Raw genomic sequence first — 27702 nt, forward strand, 5'->3', positions numbered from 1 at the left:
CCATGTCTGACGTGACTAGGAAACTTTTGGCGATCCACGTCGCTCCTACGTCCAGAGCCAGGCAGCCCAGGTTAGCAAGAGCCAGGGCCTGGTTCCTCTGGTTCCCACTCTCCCTGGAGATCACCAGGGCTGAGTGGAGATGCCAGCCGGCTTCTGGGACGCGACACTGTCGCCTCAGACACAGAGCCAGAAGGTTGTGAATGACTCCTCGCTGTGTGGGACTGTCTGTCCCCTGAACACAGACAGTACAGTAAGACATCACACCTGACTCTAAGAAAGGACCAAGTCTACCAAGTTTCTTCAGAGGGTTCTGGTACCTGAAGTGACGTGAGCAGCGGCAGCAGGATGTCCTGGGCCCTCTCCACCTGGTCCGTCAGCATCAGCAACCATCCGAGCAGCACAGAGGCCTCGAAGCTCTCCTCCTCGTTGATGTGGCTGCCCATCTCCACGGCCTGCTGGACACACAGCACCGCTTTGTCCAAGGTGTTGTACTGCTGGTAGACCGAAGCCAAGCCCAAACACAGGTCTCTCTGGGTCTTCATGTCCACTCCCTGCTCAGCTATAGCCAGAGCCTGCTGAAGGTAGACCACGATCTGTGCCGGGACCAGGGACGTCCCTTCCTTCCAGTGTGGATTCAGGCGGACAGAGTTCTTGATGAACAACTCAATCTTTCCAAAGGCGTTCTGAAGGGAATGATCTTGTCTGGAGTCCAAACTCAGAGAAGCTAGTGCTAAGTAAGGCATGTATTTATGATGGTAGAGGCAGCTCAGGAGCCAGTTGAGGTCCACGGGAGCTATGGGTCGCTCCTCAGCAGCCGACACAGTCACTGAGAGAAACTGCAGTCTTTCAACAAAAGGAAGAGCATCGTCTGTCTTTTTTAGAAGCAGGAAGAGACTGGAGATGAGGTAGCAGACGCGAGCTTCCAGAACTTTGTCCCCCATGACCACCGACCTCCTCAGCAGCAGCTTCAGAAGTTCAACCTCGTCTATGGAGGTGAAGCTGTGGCTGGGGAGGCAGAGGAGCAGAGCACTGGCCTTCTCCAGGGTGTGGCTCAGTTTGTCTGCCATGCGCTGCTTCAGGTACAGAGCAGTGAGGTGGGTGTAGAGGGCGACGAGGAGCGGAGTGTCGGAGAAACTGCTCACGCCAACACTCAGAGCCTCCTCGAAGTACACGCGTGCCTGGGATGAGATTAATGACTGATCAGAATGTGGATCAAGACATTGAACCAGAACCAGAACCAGAACCTCAGAGTCTTCACCTGCGACAGCTTCAGCTTCTTGGCGCACAGTCTCCCCAGCAGGAAGCAGGACCGCCGGTGGGCCCAGTGCATGCCCATCCTCTTGGCCCACTCCCTGACGTTTTCAAGGTGACCTGAGAGTTCCTCCTCCGTCTTCCCACTAAACGTCGTCCACAGGAAGGAGAAGTGAAGGTCATACAGAGGAAGGAAGTCCTCCTGGAAAAAAGGTAAAAGAGTGAAGTTCTGTTCTTCAAACTTCATGGTTGATGACACTCTTCTTCCTCATTTATTTTCCCTCTGCCCCGTCTTAGCCCCCCAGCCCCCATCCCTGCTCCCACCCACTTTTTAGAGACCCATTTTCCAAAGTGAACGTAGAGAAGCAGAAGTTAAACAGTGACAGGTCTGCTGACCTGGAATTGTTCATGGTTGAGCAGGGTCAGTGTCAGGTCACTCAGCTCTGAGTCCCCCCCCTCCCAACTGTTCTCTTCTAGGAAGAGTGCCGGTTCTGTCTGGAACTCGTCCAGCTCTCTGAAGGTATCGTCAATAGTGAAGGAGAGATGTTCACTGTCCTGAGGGAGAGGGTTTTTGGACTGGGACAGGGACAGACGAGAGGAGAAGGGAGAGAGGGAGTGGCGAGGGGAGGAGTTGTCCGGGGGTGTCCCCGCACTGCGCTCGGATGTGACACTTTGATGGGTGCTGGAAGAAATCTTGTGCTCTAGGAAAAAATAATGAAAAAGATTATTATTATAAAATGAACTTGAGACTGATTTTTATTTTTAAGAAAACAGGACGGTGGTTATCAGCTGTTTGGTATTTATAGTCCTGAAGTCTCACCGTGTCTGGGCTGGTTCCTGATGTACATGAAGTCAGTCTCATCCAGTCTGTCTGGAAACACACAAGGTGAAAGAACAAGTAGAGTTTCAGTCTGGAACTGAAGGACAGCAGCATCGCTCTAAACTAAAGCCCGGATCATGATGGAAGTCTCCAGGGACGGAGTTAATGGACCAGGAGTGAGAAGACGTGGATCCTGGATCCAGGCAGCTGGAGCTCAGTGATCACTTCACTCCAGCCTCTTATTGTTGAGTTTGTGATCAGAGGGTTTTACCGAGTCTGTACACGGAGCTGATGTCGGTGGAGAAGAGTCTCTCCAGCAGAACTCTGTCCCCCGACTCCACACTGCAGGGGTTGACCCGGGTCAGACTGGACCGCTCCTCCTCAGTCAGAAAGACCAACTGTCCGTCTCTGTGCAGAGGAAGCAGACGTTAATGACTGAATCTGATCAGGACTGGACTGACACACATGACATCATCAGACGGGGACACTCCTTACAGTGGCTTAGTGTCCAGAGGTTTGACATTGGCCTTGTGTATGAACCCAGTTTGTCCAGTGGAGGTGTTGGTTCCAACGAAGACATCCAGAGCTTGGAGGAGTAAACCCTGGATCTGCACCACGTCACCTTGACTCAGCTGGAGCTCGTCTGGACCCACAGGCTGGAGGTCGACCGTCGCCAAACAGGACCCTGTGACTGAGACACCGTGGAGGAGGGACGGGGGACAACGTACTTAAAACTTGCTTTAAAGTCATTTATCACGTGGCACCTAAATTCACTCAGTGAACATATCGACATGTGATCGAGCCTGTGGTACTGCATGTACCTGTACAGTTCAGTACAAACACGTGTGTGTGTGTGTGTGTGTGTATTACCTATTGCATCTTCAAATGGTCCCTTTTCAACTGCTGAACATCCAGCAGAGCTGGGGAACTTCCTCAGGAACCACCTGACCAGACAGAAAACCTTCTCAAAAGCAGCCTCTCTGATCGATGAAGTACGACTTCTTAGTTTAATTGACGGCTCGTGGCGTGTGTGTGTTTACGGTGACTCACTGATAGAAGGGATAGGGCAGTGGCTGCAGGGCACTGATCGGTACCAGGCCGTGGTGCCCTGTGGACAGATTGGTCCCCTCCCTCAGCTTGTCCTGTCCTGTGTCCCTCACCATCAGAAGGTCGTTCTTTTTGAACGGCAGCTGTTCTTCATCATCTTCATCCTCCTCACCTCTTGTATACAGGGTTTTTGCAAAGAAGGATCCTGAAAAAAAAGAAATAGTACAGTGGATCCTGGAGATACCAGTTTAATCGGTTCCACAACAGTCACTCGTCTGTCGATCGAATTTTCCCATAAACATGGAATCCTCGTATTTGGGGAAGTTCGTATCCATGTTGTCCACTGTATGTGTGCTGTTTATTGTAAAGATAATTAAGTCACCGGTCCTGAGTTCTTATTGTAAAGATAATTAAGTCACCGGTTTAAGATCAGCAGGAGTGACTCAGCCAACTCCTCCTCATCCTCGTCCTGTCTGGAGGAGGTGAAGGATGTTGTAAAACTAATGTAATTCCCAGCTCTTTCTGCCAACACTGCAGTCTCATTCCTGCACGTTTCTACATGAGGATTTCTGCAGAGTAAGAGTGAAGTAGGAACTTTAGTTTATATTAAACTATAATCTTTTACCAGCAGTCTGTGTTGATTAGCACCCCCTGTTGGAAAGGGATGGTGAGTGACAGGCTTTGTGTTTTTCAGTCACAGATGTTTATCGGTTCTCAGGCAGGTACTGACCTTCTTGAAGCAACAGTCCCAGGTACAGCGTTGCCAACTGTTCCTCATCCACAGTGACGTTGATCTCCAGGTCACTCAGCAGATCTGGGTCCAGCCAGAAGGACTGATCACACAGAAAGTTCTCCAAACATCGGGCCACATAACCTGAAACAGAACAAACAGCTCCCGTCATACAACGACACCAAGTTACCAACAACAATATGACAAGCAGTTTAATTTAACAAACATGGACTCTGACCCAGTGCTAGGTAGGTTGAGAACTTCCAGACTTCCTCCACCGTCTTAAACGTCAGGACAAAACTGTCCTTCTCAGCGTGGACAGAGACCAGCCGCGCAGACAAGTCCTGCAGGGACACAAACTCATGTAAACTTCAGTGAAGACCTGAAGCTGATCTTAACTCATTCTGTACAGCAGAGGTCCCTGACCCCTATGTTGCATCCACAGACTCACCAGCTGTTTATAGTAGTTTAACCTGTTTTACAGCTCGTCGCTCAGTTTAGCCTTAAACAATTGATCGTTTGAAACTCCAGCCCATCGCTGAGCTGGCAGAGTAGTAGAGCAAACTACTATTGATTCCCAACCTGTGTCGTGACTTTGACTAACTGAGTAACTCGAAGATCATTACATTTATTTTTTGTACATTTTTCTTTGGTGGTGCGCAGTGAGACTGTTGTTCAGTAGAATCGGTACCGTGGCTCAGAGGTTTAGGAAACAGTGATATGAACACCGACATCAGTGACTTTGTCTCGTACTTTGAAGAGCTGGATCACGTCCTGGCTGTTGCTCTCAACCACCCGCAGTCGTGTCCGCAGCGCCTCCTGTAGGCTCCTGTCAGGATCCACACTCGAGCGTCGCCGGCCAGTGAACAACAGAACGATTTCTTTAAAAAAAAAAAATCCTCCGGTTATTCTCATTAATATGTGGGTTGTACGCCCCCCACAGGCCACAGGCGCTCTGTCAACGTTGACCTTTTTTTTAGGAATATTTCAATGGTTAAATTGTTTCTGGTTTTCTGAGCAGCTCTTTGAGTCCCTGAAGGAACTGTCCAGCTACCAGGCTTCTCTCTGGACTCTAAGTGTGGCCAATTAAATCCATTTGAGAAGACAAAGTTATGGGTTATGATGGATGGAGTCTGCTGACGGAGTAAACTGCTGACTGAGTAAAACATTAGCAGACAGGGGAGTGTGCTCCATCATTAGGGAGAAGGAAGCAAAAAAAAACCATAATGCTCTTAGGAATAGGTCTGCACTAATAGTACTGTAGTACTGACTGCTGTGTACTCCTCATGTTGGGTAATGGACCGGTGGAAGGCCTTGATCAGTTACTGTACCTGAAGAAAATCTGTCTCCCAGGGACACAGTGCTTCCTCTGAAGAAGGCCTCCTCCTTCTTCCAGTACCCATCAGCCTCGTCCACTCTCTCACCGGGGTCGGCCAGATGTCCGTCCTCCTCCTCACCCCCATCTGGAGAGACCCAACAGATCAACATCAAGAGTCAAACAACAGTGTACAATTAGTACCAGCACTGAGTTGACCAGTACGACGATCGGGATCTACCAGTAGATCGTAAAGGGAGTGTGTCGTGTTGACGTTGCGCTCATTCAGTATGAATGGTTTTATTTTGAGAGTCAGTCTTCACCAAAGCTAGGCTAAGACTAAAACACTCAGCCGCACTTCTTCTTTGGACTTTACTGGCAGATATAAGCTTGCTAGTTGCATTGCTGCCACCTACTGGGCATTGTTCTGTAATTTTCTGCGAGTCTCAACATGGCTGAGGTGATAATGAGGTTTAACTCGTTATATTTGTTCTGTGAAGTTGTCCTTCTGCCACCGTGGAAAATACTGGTGAGATGGATGTGGTTCAAACTGTGGAGCGGTGACCAGCTTCCCCTGGTCTGTTCCATTGTGCAGGGAGGATGTCCCCAACACTTCCTGAGACCTCCACTCCTTCCTGACCTCCACAGTCCAGTCAGTTTTCATACAGACCAACAAACTGAAATCACACACTTACCCTGAGTCATGATGTCATTCCCGGAGAAGTGATCATCTGATCTCCCAAAAGAATATGGTGGTTCCCTCCACAGAGCATCCAGCTCAGCAGGAGAGATGTCTGTGTCAGGAGAGACGTCATATTAATGAAGTTTGAAAGTTGACTTCGAGAGATACTTCACTGGTAAACAACAGCCCATCTACTACTGTACTACTACTGTACTACATCTGTACTACACCTGTACTACATCTGTACTATGTCAGCTTGGCTTCAGCCTTTTTGGATCTTTGTTATTCAGAAAAGTTGTGATGGTTCTTTAGCACAAAAATCTGTCTGAAGAAAAACACGGTCACGTGAACTGATTACTGACCCTACTGGTACTGGTACTGGTACTGGTACTGGTACTGGTACTGTTTACCATATAAGCTGTGGTTTTGTGTGTTTAGCCTCCAGTCTGTGATTTCTCATCAGCCCCCCCCCCTCCCCCCCATCTGTAAAATCTGTAATGTTGACAAACCCTCTGACCAACCTTGTTCACTTTTTAGAAACACGGTCGTCCAACTAGAGTCAATGTCACTGGAGCAAAATAGCAGCAGTAGCAGTACTGTTACTGGAAGTGTGTGTGTGTGTGTGTGTGAGGAGGATCAGTGGGAGTAGTTATCACGTCAAACACAGGACCACAGCTGCACTGACATCCAGGTTTAAACAGCGTTCCGTCAGCGTGGAGAACACGGTCACATGGTTTCACACAAGCACAAAACTCTGGTCAAAGAAAAGTTACGTGGACAAATCACACGGCACTGGACGTCCATGGTCAACATGCTTTGTCAGTGGGAACCACAACGACGACAACAACAACAACAGTGTCATCTTGATGCACACCACAATAGACACAGGACAATGGGACACACACTCAGCCTCACAGTACAACGTGACAGTGGAGCGGGGAGGACAACAGTCCATTCTTTGACAGGCGTCCACACAGAGCAGCGTCAGGACGACTGGACGTCATGCTGTGACAGTCAAACACACCGTGCCCTGTTACCTTCATGGCTAAATGTGGTGCCCATGATGTACAGAGTGAGACATTAGTCTGAGCTCCGTCTGATGACGGGGCTGGAGCAGAGCACAGAGGAGGAGACGGGGGACCGACCTGTGAGGGAGGAGAGGCAGGTTTTGATGTCAGGTCCACAGCAGGAGAACTTCAGCAGCGGTCTGCAGCAACAAGACGCCATCTGGCACAAACGCCGGCAGCTCCCAGAGATCAACGCCATCCCCATCGCCCCCCGCCCCCCGGCTTCTTTAACAACAGTTCACTCTCTTCCTCTCTGCCGGACAAGCCCCGCTCCCCTTCCTATTCCTGTTTTCCCCTTTCCTGTCCGGCTGGCTCTGCTCTCCGCTCAGACTTCACTTCTCATCCTCTCTCCTTCTCATCCTCTCTCCTTCTCTGGCCGCTCGGCCCTGCTTCGATTTTCTTTGGAATCTTTCTGTCTCCGACTGTCTGCGTCTCCCTCCTCCTCCTCCTCCCACCACCAGCTTCTCTCTCTTCAGTAGCTGCCCAGTTAGTGAGTGAATGCACAAAGCACTCTATTAGAGAATGGAATGAGTGTGTGTGTGTGTGTGTGTGTGTGGGGGGGGGGGGGGAAGTTTCCCTGTGTTGTGTGTCTGTGCCTAGGTCAGTGAAAATATGCACAGAATGCCTGTCAGCAGGACAATGAGTGAGTCTTCTACTGGACCACTGTGGTGCTGATCCACTGTAAGACAACGCCACGCAGGGTCAGGCTTAGAGGTCACATGGGAGGGGGGAGCAGGAGGGGGGGTCAAGTTTATCAACATCACACTATTTGACACAACACTACAGGATCATAATGGAGTCACATGACTTCGTCGGACTGACTGGACAGTACTATTGGACTAACGACACACGACCCTGGAAAGGATAAGGTTTTTTGTTCATGAATTGACAAATGATGTGATTAAAATTAAATTTGAATTTAATTTAAATGAAATACTTCAGTGTCGTGATCCGAACAGTTCTTTGTTGTTGTTGTTTTTAGAGTATTTGTGAATATTTGAATATCTCTGGACTTTGTTGTCCTACTTAGTCAAACTCCTGTTTGTCAGGTCTCTGTCCAGTAAACAAAAAAGCCTTGTTTGTCCAGTTGCAGCATTTGTCAACAACAGCAGGATGGCAACGGCCTGCATGCCCCGCCCTCCCCACTCCCCTCCTGGCTTTGATTGGCTGGTACTCACTGTGTTTATTGGTGAAGTTGTTCAGTTATTCACTATCTACCTCTTAATCCCCTAATCCCAAATCTGCATGTTTTGGGGCAAATCCACGCACTCACAGGGGTAAACACATGGTAAACTCCACAGAGAAAGATCGGGGATCGAACAGTGAACCAGTGATCTTCTGGATGTAAAGTCATCTGAAGCCTCTGTGTCTCCATCCTGTTCTTTGTCTGGTAAGAGGCCGTGGCTGATCGTAGCGTTGACGGAGCGTTGACTCTGACGCTGCTCCTCTGCTGGTCTGCACACTGAGAACCTGGTTCTGGTTAATCTGATAAACACAGATTAACCAGAACAAGGTTGATGTTCACAGTCATGTGCTCTCTTGTTAGCAGAACAGTCGTCTACGGTGTCAACACCTCATCGTACACTGAGGCTGCAGACAGAGTCATGTGATCCACAGAGGTTCAGCCCTGTGACGACATGTGATCTGAAGATGAGGTGGTCTCACGAGGAGACTGACGTCATGGTCACCATGTAGACTGACGTCGCAATGGTCAGGTTGTAGACTGACGTTGTCATGGTCACCATGTAGACTGACGTCGCAATGGTCAGGTTGGAGACTGACGTTGTCATGGTCACCATGTAGACTGACGTCGCAATGGTCAGGTTGGAGACTGACGTTGTCATGGTCACCATGTAGACTGACGTCGCAATGGTCAGGTTGTAGACTGACGTTGTCATGGTCACCATGTAGACTGACGTCGCAATGGTCAGGTTGTAGACTGACGTTGTCATGGTCACCATGTAGACTGACGTCGCAATGGTCAGGTTGTAGACTGACGTTGTCATGGTCACCATGTAGACTGACATCGTCACAGTCATGTAGACTGACGTCGTCATGGTCAGGCCGTAGACGTTGTACACAGCATCAAACCCTGTTACGACTGTCCTGTAAACTTACTTCACACCAGGTTTATACAGCTAGCTCTCTGCTAGCTCTGTGCTAGCTCTGTGCTAGCCACAACATTACAGTACAGTATTAACCTGTAAAAATGTTTTACTGAAGAAGAAGAGTTGTTGTTTTGTGGATGAAACCACAGCAACAGTGTGTGCTGGGCTGGTGACACTCAGCCGTGCATGACAATATCACTGGGCCCTAATCACAGACACATGATGTCTGCATGTCGGAGCAGGGAGTGTTTGTGGTCGTGCCACTGTGTGTGGACGGCACTGGAAGTGAACGATGTGCCACAGAGTAACATGAGAGCCACGGCTTGAGACTCTAAGTTTAGACCTGGCTCACTCACATGCCTGTGTCTAGGAGAGCGATCCCTGCAGGGAGATTCTCACACTGTTGCAAAACAACAACATTTGAACAAAAATGTGGGAAAAAAAACAAATGGAGAATTCACACACACACACACACACACACACACTGATAGAGAGAGTGATGAAGCAGATGACACAGCTGTTTAACTCCTCTACTACGACCATCATCAACTTCACTGACACGTTAGCACAGAGTACTGCAGTCAGTACTGCAGTCAGTACTGCAGTCAGTACTGCAGTCAGTACTGCAGTACCACAGAGTACTGTACAGCACCAGGAGAGGATTAGTAAAAACAGTTCTTACCTCTGTGTGGCTTCTGCTCTCACTTCTCAGTTCATCTTTGAAGTGTGTGTGTGTGTCTGTGTGTGTGTGTGTGTGTATTTAACTCACTCTGTGGAAACTGCTGCCATTCCTCTGTGTCAAAGACGAGAATGAGAGAAAATATGAGAGTGTGTGTTTGATCAGGGTACACACACACATGTACGTGAGTGTGTGTACCTTTGAGTGTTACACAGACTATCACAGACGGCATGTCACAGACCGAGGCACACACAGTTAACTCCTCCCAGTGTTTCTTTAGGCCAGGGTACTGCCTCCTAATCTCTCTCTCTCTCTCTCTCTCCCACACACACACACACACACACACAGAGTTTTCAGTGTCTTCTCATAGACATAACTCATTACACAGGCATTTACCCAAACCTTGAATTTTAAAAATATTTGACAAATCCTATTCCTGACCCTGACTCTAATCTGACCGTGCCTTAATCCTCACTCCAAACTCAGTGTCTCCCCCCCAAGGTCAAAGTGTTCCAACAACAATTGTGTCTTTTTTCCCAAAAGGTCCTACAAGTATAGCTCGGCCAGATACGCACACACACACACACACACACACACACACATATCCTCCCATTGTCAAAGTGAACATGTGACTTCAGTGACACAGCAGACCCTCGTCCACTTTCTGCTAAAACTCTGCTTATTGTCATTACAAAGCGAAAGCACAATCAGGACAAACCTATTTCCTCATTCTGCAGCACCAGTTCCACCAGTTTGGTCTGACGCACACACACTTGGAACAGGAGAGCAGATTAGCAGCTGCAGAGCTGAAACACTGTTTCCTTATTTCTCTAGTTTCCTCTGTGCAGTACTCACCTGAGCCACTAGGCTGTTCAGAGCCTGAGGAGTCGGAGGTTTTTAAAGTTAGGAAAATGTATTTTTTAAATCTTTGAGAAGAAAACAAACAAATCACATAGTAGTGATTTAGTGTGTGTGTGTGTGTGTGTGTGTGTGTGTGACACAGCTGTCTGGTGACCTGAACAGTTCAACTCCAGCCACAGATCTGTGTGTGTGTTACAGTCTTATCAGCAGGTCAAACGGGGGTAACTCTCCCCCAGGATGGGGGCAGCGGCGTCAACACCACAGAATCATCCCTGTCATAACAATAACAACACATTTTCCTTTTGTTGTCAGCGAGGAGACACGAGGACCACACGGAGTTGACCCCACGACCTCCTGCCCCACGCCCTGTACAGAACAGGAAGGCCAGCTTCCTGTTTTTCTGTACCATCAGTTCTAAGGAGCAGTGAGGAGAAATGAGAGGCAGTTCCAAGGAGGGACACAGCGAACAGCACTGACGCTGGGGCAGAACCAGGCACACCCCAGGTTCAAAGAACACCTGTCTCCACTGTCACACCTCAACAACGAGACATAAACACACCTGATAAAGGTGGCTGTCAATCATTACGGAATCTGACGGTTGTTGTTGAATACAGGGCACAGTCAGTGAACGTCTGTGTCACACATACCAGTCACTTAGTATCACAATGTCACTGATCAGGTCCCCATTGGAAAGAAGATGGGAGTGTGAATGGTGGTGTGAATGGGAGTTTGAGTCTTTATATAAGTAATCTGTGGTGGATCATCATAACGAGGTCACCTGGTTAACGAGGCTGACACTTGACCTTTTATCATATTAATGTTTAACTGGAGCACAGATGAAGAGTCTCTGAGGTCACGTCAGTGACCGCTGCTGTAAACATTGTGCAACTTGTCAACGCTGTAACACAGTGAAGACTGACATCTAGTGGCAGGTAGGGCACATTACAGAGCACCAAGAAGAGTTCAGTCTTCAGTCGTAAGGTATGGCTAGTTGTACTTTTCTACACAAAATATTTAAAATATGAATATGATGATGTGTTCTTTTTAAAGACCACTCATATGTAGCGGAAATGGCTTTAGTTTCTATATTAAATGTACGTAAAAGATAAGTTTTAAATTAAGTAATTCAATTGTTTTGAGTTTTCAGTTGTGTTCTATTACAATAGCATTCTGTGTTTTGTGAGATTCGTATTTTATATTTTTATTTTGAAAGAAAAACTTGTCATTGACGTCATGAATTACCTATAATCGAGTCAATAAAACGTTAATTGCTAAAGTAAAAATATTCGTCAACAAAATAAATGCCGAGCTTCTACGTTTCAACGTTTCTTTAACGTCTATCTCAATGTAGACGATGAGAATACATTACGAATCTCTGCTTTAAGTAGTTCACCGTAGTTTACAGTAAATAAGAAAAAACGAATAGCCTTGTACTGATTGGTCAGCAGAGGGCAGTGTGTCACCAGTATATTCCACAAACCCTGATTTACACTGTTAAAATCAGTCAGTTATTAAATATAAGTGGACGGACAAACAACACATGGATAAAAAAAAATCAGACGTTTTCATTCTTTTTACCGTAATGAATGTTAATTGACTCATAACGGGATTATACCAGGGTTACACAGTAGAGCAGGAAACGAAGGGCAGACACTTTCACAGTAAAAGTCTGGGCGTCAAGTAACTAATGGATCTTGTTTAATTATATGTAGTAAATCACACTTTTATTTTGAAAGGGAATGCTTCGGCGTGTTTCCGGGGAGTGTGTTGACAGCGCGTGCTGATTGCACCGTGACACAGGCGGGGAGAGGAGAGGAGAGCAGCGCAGCCAGAAGCTGCTGGAGCTCCAATGTGTTCCCTCGGTCTGAGCGTCGTTGTGTTGTTGTGACTCCACCTGCACCTGTTTCTCTGAACAGAACACCGCCGTCACTGGCAGCGCCACCCACAGGAGCGTTACCTGCCTCATAAGAACAGACACAGACAGTGTACAGTAATCCTCTGTTGTCTTCTTACACGGTTTCAAACCTGCACTTTGGCTGCGTGCACCTCCTCAGAGATTCTCCGGGAGCAGAGAGGAGCATCATCTATGTTCGCTGGTTATCACTTGTCCATTAGCCTCCGGGGTTTCCAGGGAGCCGAGTGCTCCGGGAAGATCTCTTATCTTTATGGGATTATTTTCCACTGGATTTCTGTTATTTCCGGAGCCGCTTTGTTTCGGATAAGAAGGATCGGGCATCATGAGTTCCAGCGGTGAGTCTGTTCTCAACATCATAATTCATCCACTTACAATGTGGGGCAGCAGCACAGTGTATGAGAGCAGGGGAAATACTGTTATCGAACAATAGAAACCGGTGCCTTACACCAGTGGTGCTCAAATTGGGGTATGTGTACACCTGGGGTACTCCAAGGCACTCCAGACGGGACATGATATTTTTTCACTTAAACTTAGGCTTGTTTGTTTTTTAAATACAATGGATAAGAATAAAAACATTTTTAATTTTTAAAATATAAATTGATGTTTAAAAGCTATTCAGTTTCATCAGCCCAGAGAGAATGATGACTTCACCTGTCAATCACGGCCGTGGTTACTGTTACTGTATGTCTGCAGCAATGCTGCTGAAAACACAACGGGCCAAAGTGTATATGCTGTATATAACACATATATATACAGTATGTGTGTAAATACTGTGTATAAACACACTTATATACAGCTCAGCATCGATCTTTAACAGTATATTTAACAACATTATATCTTTAGACATGACATTTTTATACATCTTTACTGACACCTTGTGGATTGATTGTTGTCGTTGTCATCGTGTCAATAACAGTCTTGTGGGCCACTCCATTGCTGCAGCAGATTAACAGGGATTAGCAGATTAGCTAATTATATCTGGAGGTTAAAGGAGCATTCCCCTGATGTGCAGGTGACCCTGGTATTTTCAGGATTTTTTCTCCCACCAACAACTACGTTACACTGTTTTCCTAAACTGCTCCCAGACCTGCTCCTCCCTCCTCCTTAAAACCACTCCAAATTAGTTGGAGGAGGAGGAGCTCGTGGTTCAGTCTACTGAGGGGGTAGGGGTGGGGAGGGGGTGGTTCTCCAGTTGTTCACTCTAAACTGTCTGTACTAGATGTGAGTGTGATTGTGAAATCAAGTGTGAATGATAGTTTGGAGGGAGGGGCTGGAGAACTGTGCCCGCCCCAGATGACTGAACGGACCATGAAGTGTGTGACCATGACTGAGTGACCAGTCCAGTGATGCTGAGCTGATCCTGGATCAGCTGATTCAGGGGTTTCCACTCCTGGACTCTCAGGGTCAGTTGTGTGAGGTCATGGTCTGGTTAACGTGGGTTCTGAAGCTGTTTGTTTTTTTGTTGTTTTTTTTACCTGTGTTAGTTCTGACCCAGCAGCACACGCTCTCTGACGTTGTGATGTCAGGTCCCTCCACAGGGGTGAACTGGTATTACTGCATCATTCATAATCCAGCCTGTCGTTGTAGCTCTCTACATAATTCATCCAGTGCTCTTACCCCTCTGGTTCCTGTTTGGGTGGAGGAGGAGGAGGTGCTGGAGGAGGTGAAGGACGAGCGCCTAGTCAGTGTGTCGTGACCTGAGAGCACTCACACACTCTTTGTTAAATAAAACACACACACATCAGCAACATGTCATCCTCGGTTTTATGATTGACATGTGACATGGATCTCTCCTCTCCTCCTCTCTCCTCCTCCTGATCTTCTCTCCTCCTTGTAGTAAAGAACTTCATGTGTGACCATGCTGAGGTCTGTCAGGTCTGTTCTGCTGCAGTAGGTGTGACTGCCTGGAGGCCGTCCTCATACAGAGTAATTACAGACAGCTCTAAGTGTCTGTCTTTATCTTGTGGACTCATCTCTCTCCCTCCCTCTCTCTCTCTCTCTCTCTGGGTCGCTGAGGACACCATTTGATTGGGTGGACCGTACAGAAGTGTCTAAATCAAACTCTGACTCTGAGTCAGATTATGGTCAGTTGTTCAAAGGTTCTGTTGTGGTCATGGTGAAGTTATAACACATGACGCAGAACCTCATGATGGTAAAATGACAGCAGTGACATCAGCGACAGGAAGTGACTCCACGGGATTAGAAGGAGAATCAGAAGAAAGAAAAACATCAACACTGAAGTGAAAAATATAACCAACTTCTCCTCTGGTTCCCTGTCACTGGATGTCTTTCCAGTTTTACTGGTAGAGTCAGCAGCTGTGATGAAATGAGTCAGAGCAGCAGCAGCAGCTTCTGTCTCAGCTGATGGAATGTCCAGACCAAGGCCAGGAACTATTTATCACCGGCCCTGCCCCTCACCACGGTTTGATTACACCAGTAGACAGTGACGGTGCAGGACTACAAGGAAGAACACATGAATATTAATGTGGTCCACAAACCTGTCCACCTGTCCACGATGCACAAACATCTGACAGTCCGCCCTCAGCAGGTTTTTATTTTGATTATTGACAGAGTGAGGCAGAGGCGTTGATCGTGGAGAGTCTGAAAGGGTGAGTCTGAGAGGGTGAGTCTCAGAGGGTTCTCTCCGTGACCTTGGCTTTGGTTGGACTGAGTGATTGTTCTCCCCGTCAGGTTCAGGATGGTTTGTACTGTACGGAACAGCAGCTGACGCAGCCGTCACTTTGATGAATGTTCCTGTCCAAGGTCCTGACGAACGAGGGAGAGAGATAAGGAGGAGGGAGGGGACACGTTTGGATAGATGAGCATTCTGGGAACGTCAGGTCTCAGACCATTGTTCCCTGGGACTGTAGTGCAGTGGTGGAACATTCTGGACTGGATTTTAGTGGACTTTAGTCACAGGTAGAATCAAACAACCATTCACGCTCACATTCACACCAGGGATTGAACTGGTGAATCTTCTTGTTTTACGCCATGTGTTTCGAGTTGTTTCAAGTCTTGTCTCGCGGCCCACTCCTGGCCCGTAATCCACACAGAAAATATAAAGTTCCTTCTGATTCTGTTTCTTCTGCTGTTATCAGTTGAGTTAATGTCACCACGTCATTATTGACACACCGTCGTTACACACAGTCAAAGCCACGACTTGTTCTACCTTGGCTAACAGTTAAGGTTCAGATTGATCTTGTTATGTAATCACCGTATGTTCACTTCCTGTTCAACGGTGCTGCACAGTTGAACATCTCATCGCTAACAATTAGCCGTGCGGTGCAGCAGCGTGCAGCAGAACAGATCCTTTGTTGTGCACAGCAGAACAGACGAGCTTCCATTTTCTGCTCAGTGACTGACTTGTCAACATGAGTTCTTCACTTGAGTTCTTGTTCCTTTGAAAAAGGAGAAAGAACAACATATGGGTAATCTGCTGAATAGGTTCTCACTTCAAATATGTCAGATTAACACGTACAAAGAGGTGTAAGAAAGTATTGATCCAATGAAATATTGCATTATTTTTTTTCACACCATTTTTTAATTGACAGTTAACAGGTAAATACTCAGCATTGGTTTGTTTTTATGTTGCATTTAAACCTTCGACCGCTTCAAAGTTCATTGAACAGAGACTGGATATATTTCAGTATATTGTCGTGCCCAGAGTATTGCAGTATATCACGATACCTGGTATTGTTGTTTCTGTATCGTGATCCCAAGTAACAACGATTTGTACGAGTGAAATGTTGAATTTGAGAAACCAGTTCTTCTGCCATCAGGTTTTCATATTTTTCAATATTTAAAGCTCGTCTCAAACGTACTCAGTTCCCAAACAGTTTGGGCCATGAGAGCGGAGGACGTGGTACTGTACTCCGCCTCGGGTCCGTTGTTGGCCCACATTCAGAAGGTCGGAAACATACAGTGTAAAGTGACGTGAGTTTTTTTCACTGGCTGTCGGCACAGATTTGCACGTACTGGAATAATTTTGTAATGTTTTCTGGTTCACACCTGACGGTCTCCTCAGACGTCCTTCCCTCAGCTGCTCTAACCTTTGTGTTCAAACACTACGCTGCAGCAGGGAGTGTGCTGATTGGCCAGGATACTTATCAGGGAAGCCAGTGTGTCCCAGTGGTGCCACCAGCATTGTAGTTAAAACAATGAACCAATACAGAGCACAGAGCGGGAGACTGGGGGAGGAAAGCCGTCAAGCATATTTTCCACCGCCCACCGTTTTATTGTGTGTGTGGAAGTAAATAGTTCCAGTTGTGTAGACTCTGTGTCTGAAGATTCCTCTGGTCCCACTGTGGTTGAACGCCACCTTAAAACATCGGACAGTAAGTGAAAGGGTCATGGGTTCAAGTCCTGGTTCTGCCCAAAAAAAACCCTAAACTGACCACAGGTGTGACTGTGTCTGTCGCAGGTTTGAATCCTCCAGCCACCATGTTCCACAGTAACAACTGACAGTTGACCGTGCCTCTGTCTTGTCTCCTCACCAAGGCTCGTCCACCACTGTCCGGAGCACTGGACCAATCCGATGTCAAAGGTGTGGGGACGTGTGTAAAGGAGAAGTCGTACGAGTCCAAGAAACGCACTTCCACGTCAAGTGTTTCACCTGCACCGGTAAGAAAAAGACAGACAGGTGTGTGTGTGGGGGGGGGGCAGTGTTTTACAAGAGACCCAGACTCAGAGCAGCTGGTTCTGGGCTCTGACCCCACAGTAGATATGCTGGTGACACGTCCACACAGGTAGCAGAGTACAGTGTTCCAGAACATATGAGATTTATTTTTCAGATGTAAATTCTAACACATGTCAAACCTCAGTTGCTCCCAGTACACACACACACACACACACACGTACTCTCATATGAGTGTGTTCTGGTTTACTTTCATGCTCATTCTTTTAGTTGTGATGGGTTGCTATGGTAACGGCATAAAGGGACACCCTGGCCGTGGTTGGTTGGTTGGGTATTCCAAGCATCTCTGTGGTGCTGTCAACCAATAGGAGAGCCACAATCTGTACCCTGGAGAGGAGAGGGGGGGGGGCAGATCATAACTTGACTGTAATATCAGTCTGACTTTCTCCTTCATCTCCTCTGCCTCAGCAGCTGTACAGCTATAACACCACCGAGGATTTACCCCAACAGGGGGCAGTGAAGGGGCAGTGATGTCAGCTGTCAGAGGCCACGTATGTGTTAGTGGTTTAAGAACACGATACACCGATATATTGTAATATTCTGTTTGATATTGAACAGCAGTCTGAGACTCACACACACACTCACACACACACAGGTGTTGGAACGTGGTTTCCCTCCTGAAGCCACTGTTCCTGTCACTCCTCCGTGGTGCAGCAGTCAGAGGAAGAACAGACGACTCTTCATCGCTGCAGGACAGTCGTTCAGACAGAAAAAGAACAGGAACATCTCGATGAATCGGTTCCAAACACAGATCTGTGCGGTGTTGTGTTACAGGCAGACAGACTGACCTAATAACATAGTGACCACATTATCCTGCCTCTGAAGCACATTTGGTACCGATCAATCCCAGCAGAAGCAGGAACGTCTGTCAGTGGTACCAGTTAGCAGTACGTTTATTCATACTCTAGTGGAGAATTAGAGGAAATACACGCACATCAAGTCTCCAGTGTCTCCCCTGATTTGAACTTTGTTAAGACCAGGTTAGTAAAAGGACTGTGATCAGACTGATGAACAGGTGAATCTGAAGGTGTGAGAAGATATTGATACACTGAGAGATCGGGATATTTGGTTTCACGACATCGTATCGACGTATCGACGTCCTGCAGCACTGTAGGGTTTTTCTATCAACAATTACCGCGGCCAGATTCTTGACAGTACAGCTGATAATACAGCCTGTGTCCCCTCATGAGAAGTCAAGTGACCACAGACACTTCCTGTGAGGACAGACAGCGTCTCCTCCGTTGTCCTTTTGTGTGGTTGCAGCATCGTGTCTCTTCTTCTTCGTCACTCACTCCGTCCTCCCTGTGGACGCCATTAGCCCCATTACTCAACCTCAGTGTTAATAACATAAAACCACAGTGCACCCCCACTGCTCCCTGAAGGAAGGGGGGGTGAGGTTGGGGGGTGGGGGGTAAGGTAAAGACAAAGTGAAGAAGGAGACAAATAGTGTCCTCAATGAATAGAAGACAGACGGAGGGAAAAGAACAAGGTTAGAAGGAGAAACAGAAAGAAAGGCAAACCACAGAAATAGGTGGGGGTTAGGGGGGGGGTTACCGAGAAGGGGAGCTTCCTGTATCTATGGCAACGCCTGGTACGCTGGTCCAATCGCCACACCAGTGCCTGGTTGCTGGGGAGAGATTCCCGGCAGAGAGAGTGAGAGAAAGAAAGAGAGAGAGAGGGAGACAGGGAAGGGAGATGGAGATGGAGCGGGGGGGTGAGAGTGGGTGGGGGTGATGGGGGGTGATGGTGTAACATCAACGAGATTATTTCCCGACCGATGTCTGTGTGTAACGTCACCAAACTGAGGGAAGATGACACTGATGCTGTGACAGTGATGTTTAGGTGAATGATGATGACGATGATGATGATGATGATGATGATGAAGACGAGGAGTCACCTGGAGAGAAGAATGTTCTAGTTGGGCTGAAGTGGAGTTTCAGAAACGCACTAATAGAAGGTTAGAACAGGTCGGGGACGTCAGGGTTTTTTCCGGCCCACTTTGAGATGGAAATGTAATGGTGTCTCTTGGCTGGGGATAAATACCCAAGCCAGCAAGACCCCCAGTGGGGGTGTAATGAGTGTTGGTCTAACGACCACAGCTGCAGGCTGCTAATCACTGGAATTATCATCTGGACGTTAGCTTCCTGCTTCACCTCGTCTACTGGAGAGTTCTTGTTTGTTTCAGCCCAGAGAAATAAATGATTCAAAACAAAACTGTTACTAACTACACAACAAGTAGCTGTTGTTCAAATCCCCAAAGGCCAGTGGGGGGGGGGGGGGGGGGGGGGGCAGTCATGGGACCGTCGTTGGCCGGTGGTTTGGACACTACATCTTTCAGTCCTGCCTGTCTCTGTCTCTGGGGCGACTGATGGAGGGGTACGTCTCCTATGGCAACAGTGACAAAGGGGGCGTGTCTTTTGGAATACCCACAGCCAATCATCTGTGTGATCAGACACTACAGGTAAAAGAACCAGGCAGCTCAGTCACATGGACACATGCTAATACATAGCATTATGCTAATTAAAGTCATTACAGTCAAGTGGCCGTCAGTTTGGTCGACGACTGCGACGCAGCGCTTTTGACTAGAGAGAAAACTTAAAAAAAAAAGATTGTGTTAATTTTATTTCACCGTGACTTTCACTGCTGTGGTTGTTTCTGTTGAATCCACTCTGTCCACGGTTGATACTTTTTAAAGACTTTAGCAGAAATGGAAACGTTGACTTTTTCACTGCTTCTTTCCATGAAGGCATCATGTAGCCTGTAATTTGGGTTTTCTGGTCAGACCTTCAGATGGAGCTTCAGGCTGCAGCGGGGTCACTGTTGAGGAGCAGTGGAGCCCCGTCCAAGCAGCTCTGGAAATGTGGTCGGCCCGTGCACGAGCGTCCGGCCGTGCCACGGAGTCACACACTCGCCACATTTTTAAAAACAGCCTGTTATTATCACCACCCGCCCCCCCCACCCTCTCAGATTCCTGTCTTCTGACCTGTCACAACTACACATCTCGCCGTGCACACACACACACTCTCTCTCTCTCTCGTTTTATCATCCCGTCCTCACAGACACACACGCTGCCAACTCTCCGTCCTCCTGTGGGAGCTGAGAGTTCGTTTTTAACTCAACGTCCGTTCATCTTTTATTATGTCATTAAGTCAATATGGCGTTCTACTGAAGAGCTGCAGATTAAACGGCTCCTTCAAAGGGTCTGTGTGTGTGTGTGTGTGTGTGTGTGTGTGTGTACCCCCCCCCTCCAGCCGATGATGTCACCATGCTGTGAAAACCACTGTCTTAAAGTGTAACTTTAGTTTAACTATGACAACACTTCAGGTTTGGAAATGTTGAAAACCAACGTGAGTGTGTCACCTGCTCGTTGTTGAAGGAGAAATCTTCAGATGTAGTCGTTTGGTCAGTCGTTTGGTCAGTCGTTTGGTCAGTCTAATGTAACGGCGCGGCCTTACTTTTGATGGTTCCAGATATTTGAAAGTTTTCAAAGTCACTTAGTCTCAAAAAGAGCAGCCTTCGTCCAGGATGATGTGTCTTCTCCACGGTAACCATGGAGACCAGAAGACAACAATCAGGGAGCATCAACCACACTGGCTACTGATCCGTGAAAGTGCCTTTTAGCTTCACTGTGACACTGTTACACAGCAGCGTCTGCTTAAGATACTGTTCCCCACACACACACACACACACACACACGGGTGTGTGACGAGTGTGTAGTCGGTGCAGGTGACAGCGCCCCCTGGTTTATTGTCTTTATTATTTAGAACAAAATGAATTTTCCACTGATTATGTCGTTATATTCTCATCAGAAGAAATTGGTTCATACTGTGGGGAGAACAACAACAACCCCCCCACCACCACCATTAGCCCCCCCCCCCGCAGCCCTACACTCATATATAAACTCATACTCCCCTTCCCCAAGCAGCTGCAGATACACACACAGTACCAGTACACACAGTACACACAGTACACACAGTACACACAGTACACCCTGAGGTCAGCTGATACGCAGTAAACAGTAATAAAAGTACATGTTGTTTCTCCCAGTGAACAGAATCTCACCCCAATAAAACACCCCATGATTCTGGAGGTTTGGCTGTGATGTCTGTGATGTCTGATTGGGGGGGGGCGCTGCTGTACCACACACATTCTTTTATGTTTGTTTAGACTGGAGGTGATCGGGGGGGGGGTCGTTTTATACTCTTTAACATCAACAGGACAGACTGAGGGTACTTCCTACTCCGACCTCTGACCTCTGACCTCACTTCCCCTGTTTTCTCCACAGTGTGTAACTGTGTTCTAGCCCATTCTGGCTTCTTCCAGAAGAAAGGCGAGTACATCTGCACCGCCGACTACCAGCGTCTGTACGGAACGCGCTGCGACCGCTGCGAAAGCTTCATCACAGGAGAGGTTGTCTCGGCCCTGGGACGGGCGTACCACCCCAAGTGTTTTGTCTGCAGTGTTTGCAGGTATACGTACTTAATTCACACACATACAGTGGACAAGGTTTTTTAATCAAAGCTGCCCCCCCCCATCTCCCTCCTACCCCTCCCCCTCCTCTTCAGTAAACCCTTCCCGATTGGAGACAGAGTGACGTTCAGTGGAAAGGACTGCGTCTGTCAGCAGTGTTCACAGAAAATCGTCAAGTCAAAAGAACCCATCAAGATCCACGGACCAAGTAGTAAGTCTGTAGTAAGGCACTGTGAGGGGGGTGGGGGGGTGGTGGACCCTGGTCAGGGTCTTTGACCCCAGCTCTGACCTTTTCTTCCAGACTGTGCTGGCTGTGGAGCGGACATCAAACAGGGTCAGTCTCTGCTGGCGCTGGAGAAGCAGTGGCACGTGAGCTGCTTCAGATGTCGGACCTGCAGCATGGTCCTCACTGGAGAGTACATCAGCAAGTGAGTTCATGTTTGCTTCAGCGCCCTCTGTCTGCTGACCGTGTTACTGCAGCTTCATCTATGTTCTTGACATTTTCAGAGACGGCGTGCCGTACTGCGAGGCAGATTACCACGCCCAGTACGGGGTGAAATGTGAGACCTGTGGCAGATACATCAGTGGACGGGTTCTGGAGGTGAGAGCGGGGAATTGAACAGTCAGCTTTAATCTCCATCTGTAGTAGTTTAGGTTTGTGTATCACAGTATGGTATGGTATCATATTTATACCTTATATTATCTTACAATATTGTATCGTATATTCGTAAAATTCTTAAAAAAAACTTTCTTCTCAGACATCTCAGTAACAGTAAAACATCAGAACCTGTTCTGTGTTTGACCGACTGTGAGGCAATGACTGAGGTTTAGAGGTTTCTGAGACAACTGTTGTAGATTCTTCTAGAACAATCCTGTTTCCTCCTAGTTTCTGCAGAGGGCAGCGTTTATATTTAAATAAAACTGGGCTCAAAATGAGCCTCGTCACAGACCAGTGTCCAGTGATGGTCAGGAGGACGGAGACGGAGAATCAGACACACACACACAAAGCCCAGGATGTGAGAGGACGATACAGTACAGATGCTGATGAGATGTTGTTGGACAAGTCTCTGAAGGAGGTCTCCTGTCAACTGACTCCTGGGGAATGGGAGCAGGAAAACTGTGCCAGACAGAGGGGGGGAGTGGGGGGAGAGAATGAAAAAGACACACACATACAAATATAATATGCTTTGTTTCTGACTGTCAGCCTCTCTGGTCTATCTATAGACACATCAGTGTTTATGTCTCTATCTCTCTCTCTCTCTCTCTCTCTCAGACGAGCCCACACAGTCGACTCCTGACATACCAGTTTAATCCGTTCTACAACAGAACTCGTATCTTTATTGCATTTTCCCCATTAAAATAGATAGATATAGATATAAACAAATATATTGGTCATAAAGTGTCAGTGGTCAGTGCAGCTGCTGATTGGCTGATGTTGGATGTTGTGAATAAATAGTTTGGTGTGAAAAGGCAGGGGTTAGCGATGTTAGCTTGCTCCAGCTTTAGCCTAATACATGGTGTATAACGTACAAAACTTCCGACTGTCCCTTTAATGTCCTCAGCTGCTCTGTCGTCCAGACCGTTCCTGCTCTGTTTCTCCACAGTCTCCAGGACTGGATGTAACTTTAATGAATAGTTTTAGTGAAACAGTGACGGAGAGGAAGCTTTAAATCTCTCTCTTTACTTTGTCTTTGTTTCCTGTGTGCAGCAGTAAATTTAGCAGCTTGTTAATGTCAGTGGGGAGAATGGAGCCCTTATTAGAAATGGAAACAGCATCTGCTGGGCTGCTACCTCGTGACCTCAGCGGATAAACACGCTGCTTCTGGGAAGGCAGCGGGAAAGGTGTTGCGTCCTCTTCGACTCTTCCTCTCGGAGAAACCTGAGACTGCTGCAGAGGAAGGAGGGATTTCAGACACCATTAAGAACTGTACTGTTGTCACTGAGACAGGAAGTCAGAGTCACATGTGAACAGAGACTCCACTCTCAGACGTCCTTGACATGGACCACATGTCAGCCGTCCTTCTATAAATAGAGCGTCTGTGGTGGTGTATCAGGAGGAGGACAGACCTGGACCACGTGTCAGTCGTCACCCACGACAACAACGTCTCCGGTCTCTGGTCTCTGGTCCTCAGGGTGGTAACGCTGCGTCGTTTCCCACGCCCGTGTCAGACGTCTCCTTGTCTCTGGTGTTGCTCCCTCAGGGTCGCTCTGTCACATGATTCAACCGCACAAACACACGTTTGTACAGAGACGTCCGTGTTCATCATATGACATGATACCCTACATGGGACTCTGGGGGGACAGGGGGGGCAGTAACCTGGAGGTAACTGTCTCCATGTGATGCTGTGTCAGACAGTGCTGCTGTTACAGTAGGACATTATAGCAGGAGGGATGAGGATGATGGTGATGATGATGATGAGGATGATGGTGATGATGATGATGTACTGTCAGGTTTCACACAGTAGGAAGACGGTTTAAAAAATTGTGAAAATAATATTCTCTCCTTCTCTCCCCATCATCTTCCTCTCCTCTCCTTCCTTCCTCTCCTCTGTCTCCTCTCAGGCAGGAGGTAAACACTACCACCCGACTTGTGCTCGGTGTACCCGCTGTAACTTGATGTTCAGAGAGGGGGAGGAAATGTACTTGACAGGTAAACCAGTCCTGTCTCACCCTCACAGCCGTGGCTGTTGTCTGTACATGAGTGAACGGTCTGTGGCTCTGTCTTCTAGGGTGTGAGGTGTGGCACCCGTTATGCAAACAGGCGGCGAGAGCAGAGAGAAGACTGAAGGTGAGCTTTGATTCAGACGATGGACAGAAGTGAAAAAACAAAACTAAACCTTCCTTTGTTCCAGTCTGACTCTCAGCTTCTCTGTCTCGTAGCACAGACGCCTGTCAGAAACCTCCATCTCTCCCCCAGGATCCTCAGTGGGCTCCCCCAGCAGGGTTATATGTGTAAGTGATCCGGGGGTGTGCAGTTAGAAGACTCCCTCTCTGGACCTGTCCCCGTGTCTGTGTCCTCTCTGCTCTGTTCACACCACAACATTCACCATGTGAACCATGTGAATGTTGTGGTGTGAAACCAGAATCAGATCAGAATCAGTCAATTTATTCTCAAACTAAATCAAATGTCAGAGTCTCTCTGTGGGTCTCCACTGTGGACCAGAAGGTAAAAAGTGGCAGTATATTTCGCCCCCTTGTGGAACACTAAGGTAATGCTGTCATGTCATTTGTCACACTGAAAGTTAATACATTTTTAAGAGTTTTCTTGCGAGGTTTAAAATATTACAACATGTGAAATCATATAATAGAATAAAAAAAACACAATTTTATCAAAATACAAATAGTTTCTTTTTAAGGTGTGAACCATTTACTTAGCAACAACACTGAGCAGATATGTGAGTTATTCTAGTCAGTCTTTACAATTTTGTTTCTCTCACTCAGTCACTGACCACAAACTAAAACTGAAGAATCAAGAAGTTCCAACTCATCCCCACAGTCCAGGGAAAAAAATGACTGATTTAAAAAAAAAAAAAACTTTTATTATATTTTAAACATCGTCTGAGGGATTTGGCTGAAATTGTGCATCTTTAACTGGACTTTCCCTGGTGGTATGATGTTGTCATTACATGTATATCCATGTGTCCTGCTGCCGTAGTGCTGGTGTGTGTGTGTGTGCGTGTGCTCTCTGCTCATAATCAATGACCTTTCAGTTTGAGGTGATGGATGAGGCAGAATGGCAGTGTAAGCTGCTGCTCCGTGTCCACACATGCTGAGCTGCTGAAGGTCAACACCTAACGCTGCTGTCAGCTCCTGTGGAGGACATGTGTAACGCTGATGAGCACACACACACACACACACACACACACGTGCATGTGCAGATGCTTCCTCAGCTCTTTTCACTGCATGTCCAGCTCAGTGCCACTGCTGGAGTTTTCAGTCTGCATGGTCCACGTGGTTGATGTTGGTCTTGTTCCTTCTGTCCCTGTCTGTGGTGTGGCTGGATGTCCATGTGTATTATATGTATGTATGTGTGTGTGTGTGTGTCCTCTCTCCAGGCCAGAGTGGAGAATGACATCCTAGGTTATAAGGACCTAGCTGCCCTGCCAAAGGTCAAGGCCATATATGAGGTGCAGCAGCCGGACCTCAGGTCCTCGTCCTCCTCCTCCTCATACCAGCCCTACCACAGATACACCTCTGCTGACAGGCTAGACAGTTACAGCTACAGGGAGGTACTGCTGCCACACACTGTCCCAGGGCAGACACCACGTACAAAACCCAAACTCACCTAATCGGTCAGACCAGTTCACTACTCCTCCACTAGGGGGCAGCAGATGGCTGTATAACCAAAAAGAAAAGAGCATCAGCCGTTGTAGATCTTGATGTTTGTCTTTCTTTCATATTTCATGACGTGTACTTTTTGTCTGGTTGTGTACTGTAGGTTTGTTTAAATATATTTTATATAAACACCAACATCCTCCAGCAGCAGGGGTCGCCGTCGTCTGTATTTGGTCTCAGTCTGGGTTTGGACCACAGTATGTGGGGGTGTGTTGTTGTCCACCGTTTGATGCATCGACTGATATTCATTTTCTGCTACAACAAAAATCACTTCTTTTTTTTTCTCCTCATTTTCTCTCCAGTCTCTTGGAACGCTGTCTCCATATTCTCAGGTAAATGTTCCTCCTCCAATGGAAGTAGAACTTTTAGTAGTACCAGCTCAGAGGAGTCAGATTAACCCCACCCCCCCGTCTGCTCCTCAGGACTACGACAGCGTGGATTTCAAACAGAGGCGGTGCTCCAGTCCAGGTTTTATAGACTCACCCACGTACAGTCGTCAAAGCATGTCACCCATCATGCCCCGCTCTCCACAGCACTACGTCTACCCCGGTGAGTCGTTCACTCTGGAGACTCTTCACCTACAACAGGCGTCAGTGTGAAATACAAACATGTATTAAAACTGCAGTATCAGAGTACTGTACTGTATTAGTGACACACTTCACTGACGACTGAACTCTGTCGCTCAGATGGTTTTCTTCGTCTTTCCTCTTACACACACTCAATGACTCTTCCACACCTACTACAGGACACGTTGGTCATTACACACCCGTGACGTCACATGTTCCTTCAGTTTAACTATGAAGTTCTGATCTTTTCATCTGCATGTTTCTTCTTTAATGCCCAAATGTCCTCTGCTGTGATTGGCTGTGGCTGGCTGCAGGCTCTGAGAGTGGCAGGAGCTCACCCTATTACAGCCAAGAAGGGCGCTGCAGCACCCCCACCACTAACCCACCCCCTAAACATTTTCATGTACCAGGTAGGACTGCTCTAACATTCCCATCCCCACATTCATGAACAGCATTAGACGTACTGATTGGATTAGCCGTTAGCTGCTTATGCTAATGATTGACTCATCACTGCGGCATTTGTGTGAAGGAGTGATGAGTTCTCTGATGAAAACAGTGGTTCTCCAACAGTGATTTTCCAACTGTGGTTCTCAAACTGTGGTTCTCCAACAGTAATTCATCAATAGATAAAGAAGAGGATTCATATGATTATTGGACTGTCTGTACAACGAGTCGATTCCGTTCTGAAACCACACACACAGACGCTCAGTGAGGCTGGGTCACTTCTACCCACTGCTCTCTGCAGGGCAGATTGGAAGGGGCAGTAATACCCCTCTCCATTCTGATTCCCATTTCAACCACTACAGGGAGCGTCAGTCCCACCAGTGGTACACATGCCATAGTTTGAGAACCACCATTCAAGCATTGGCTTCCCATGCACTGCCTTTTTACCCTGTGTCACCCGCCTGTACAGCCACCCCTGCTCCCCCTAACACCTGTTCGACCCCCCCCCCCCTCCAGACTCACACCGCCTCCACGTGTCACCTGTCCATCTCCTCTTTGTCTCCTCAGCCACAGGAGAACCAAACATCTACAGGAAGCCTCCCATCTATAAGAGACCTGGTACAGTGCAGTTAGCCCCGCCTTAGCCTGCCTGTCCTCTGTCACTTATTCATGCTGTGTTTGGTTCCTCAAAGTAGCTGATGTGACTCACGGACCACTGC

The 27702-nt window shown here is 47.5% G+C and overlaps 2 protein-coding genes across 7 annotated transcripts in view; one reads left to right on the top strand and one right to left on the bottom strand.

Moving 5' to 3' along the window:
- Positions 1–8170, bottom strand: part of sh3tc2 (SH3 domain and tetratricopeptide repeats 2) — a 12295-nt gene extending 4125 nt beyond the window's left edge. Inside the window, exons 1-15 of the mRNA XM_008327648.3 lie at positions 6991–8170; positions 5859–5957; positions 5180–5311; positions 4602–4729; positions 4087–4192; positions 3849–3992; positions 3122–3323; positions 2942–3015; positions 2567–2762; positions 2343–2479; positions 2072–2122; positions 1648–1952; positions 1259–1453; positions 318–1178; positions 12–232 (exon numbers count right to left, since the gene is read on the bottom strand). Of these exons, the coding sequence (XP_008325870.1) occupies positions 12–232; positions 318–1178; positions 1259–1453; positions 1648–1952; positions 2072–2122; positions 2343–2479; positions 2567–2762; positions 2942–3015; positions 3122–3323; positions 3849–3992; positions 4087–4192; positions 4602–4729; positions 5180–5311; positions 5859–5957; positions 6991–7117 (2978 nt within the window). The 5' untranslated portion in view covers positions 7118–8170. The remainder of the gene's footprint in view (positions 1–11; positions 233–317; positions 1179–1258; positions 1454–1647; positions 1953–2071; positions 2123–2342; positions 2480–2566; positions 2763–2941; positions 3016–3121; positions 3324–3848; positions 3993–4086; positions 4193–4601; positions 4730–5179; positions 5312–5858; positions 5958–6990) is intronic.
- ablim3 (actin binding LIM protein family, member 3) overlaps positions 1–27702 on the top strand; it is a 39196-nt gene that overhangs the window by 6631 nt on the left and 4863 nt on the right. For 2 of the 6 annotated variants that reach the window (XM_025062944.1, XM_025062945.1), the window contains 14 exons: positions 10873–12810; positions 16973–17095; positions 21454–21637; positions 21734–21849; positions 21940–22066; positions 22146–22239; positions 24201–24288; positions 24368–24426; positions 24519–24590; positions 25694–25867; positions 26276–26305; positions 26396–26522; positions 26854–26949; positions 27551–27601. In XM_025062944.1, the coding sequence (XP_024918712.1) occupies positions 12798–12810; positions 16973–17095; positions 21454–21637; positions 21734–21849; positions 21940–22066; positions 22146–22239; positions 24201–24288; positions 24368–24426; positions 24519–24590; positions 25694–25867; positions 26276–26305; positions 26396–26522; positions 26854–26949; positions 27551–27601 (1354 nt within the window). In that variant the 5' untranslated portion in view covers positions 10873–12797. Of the gene's footprint in view, positions 1–8161; positions 8303–10872; positions 12811–16972; positions 17096–21453; positions 21638–21733; positions 21850–21939; positions 22067–22145; positions 22240–24200; positions 24289–24367; positions 24427–24518; positions 24591–25693; positions 25868–26275; positions 26306–26395; positions 26523–26853; positions 26950–27550; positions 27602–27702 lie in introns of those variants that run through there. The other 4 variants (XM_017039574.2, XM_008327647.3, XM_017039575.2 and 1 more) reach the window with 4 other exon arrangements.

This window comes from Cynoglossus semilaevis, chromosome 15, assembly GCF_000523025.1.
Source record: "Cynoglossus semilaevis isolate Cse_v1.0 chromosome 15, Cse_v1.0, whole genome shotgun sequence".
NCBI lineage: Eukaryota > Metazoa > Chordata > Actinopteri > Pleuronectiformes > Cynoglossidae > Cynoglossus > Cynoglossus semilaevis.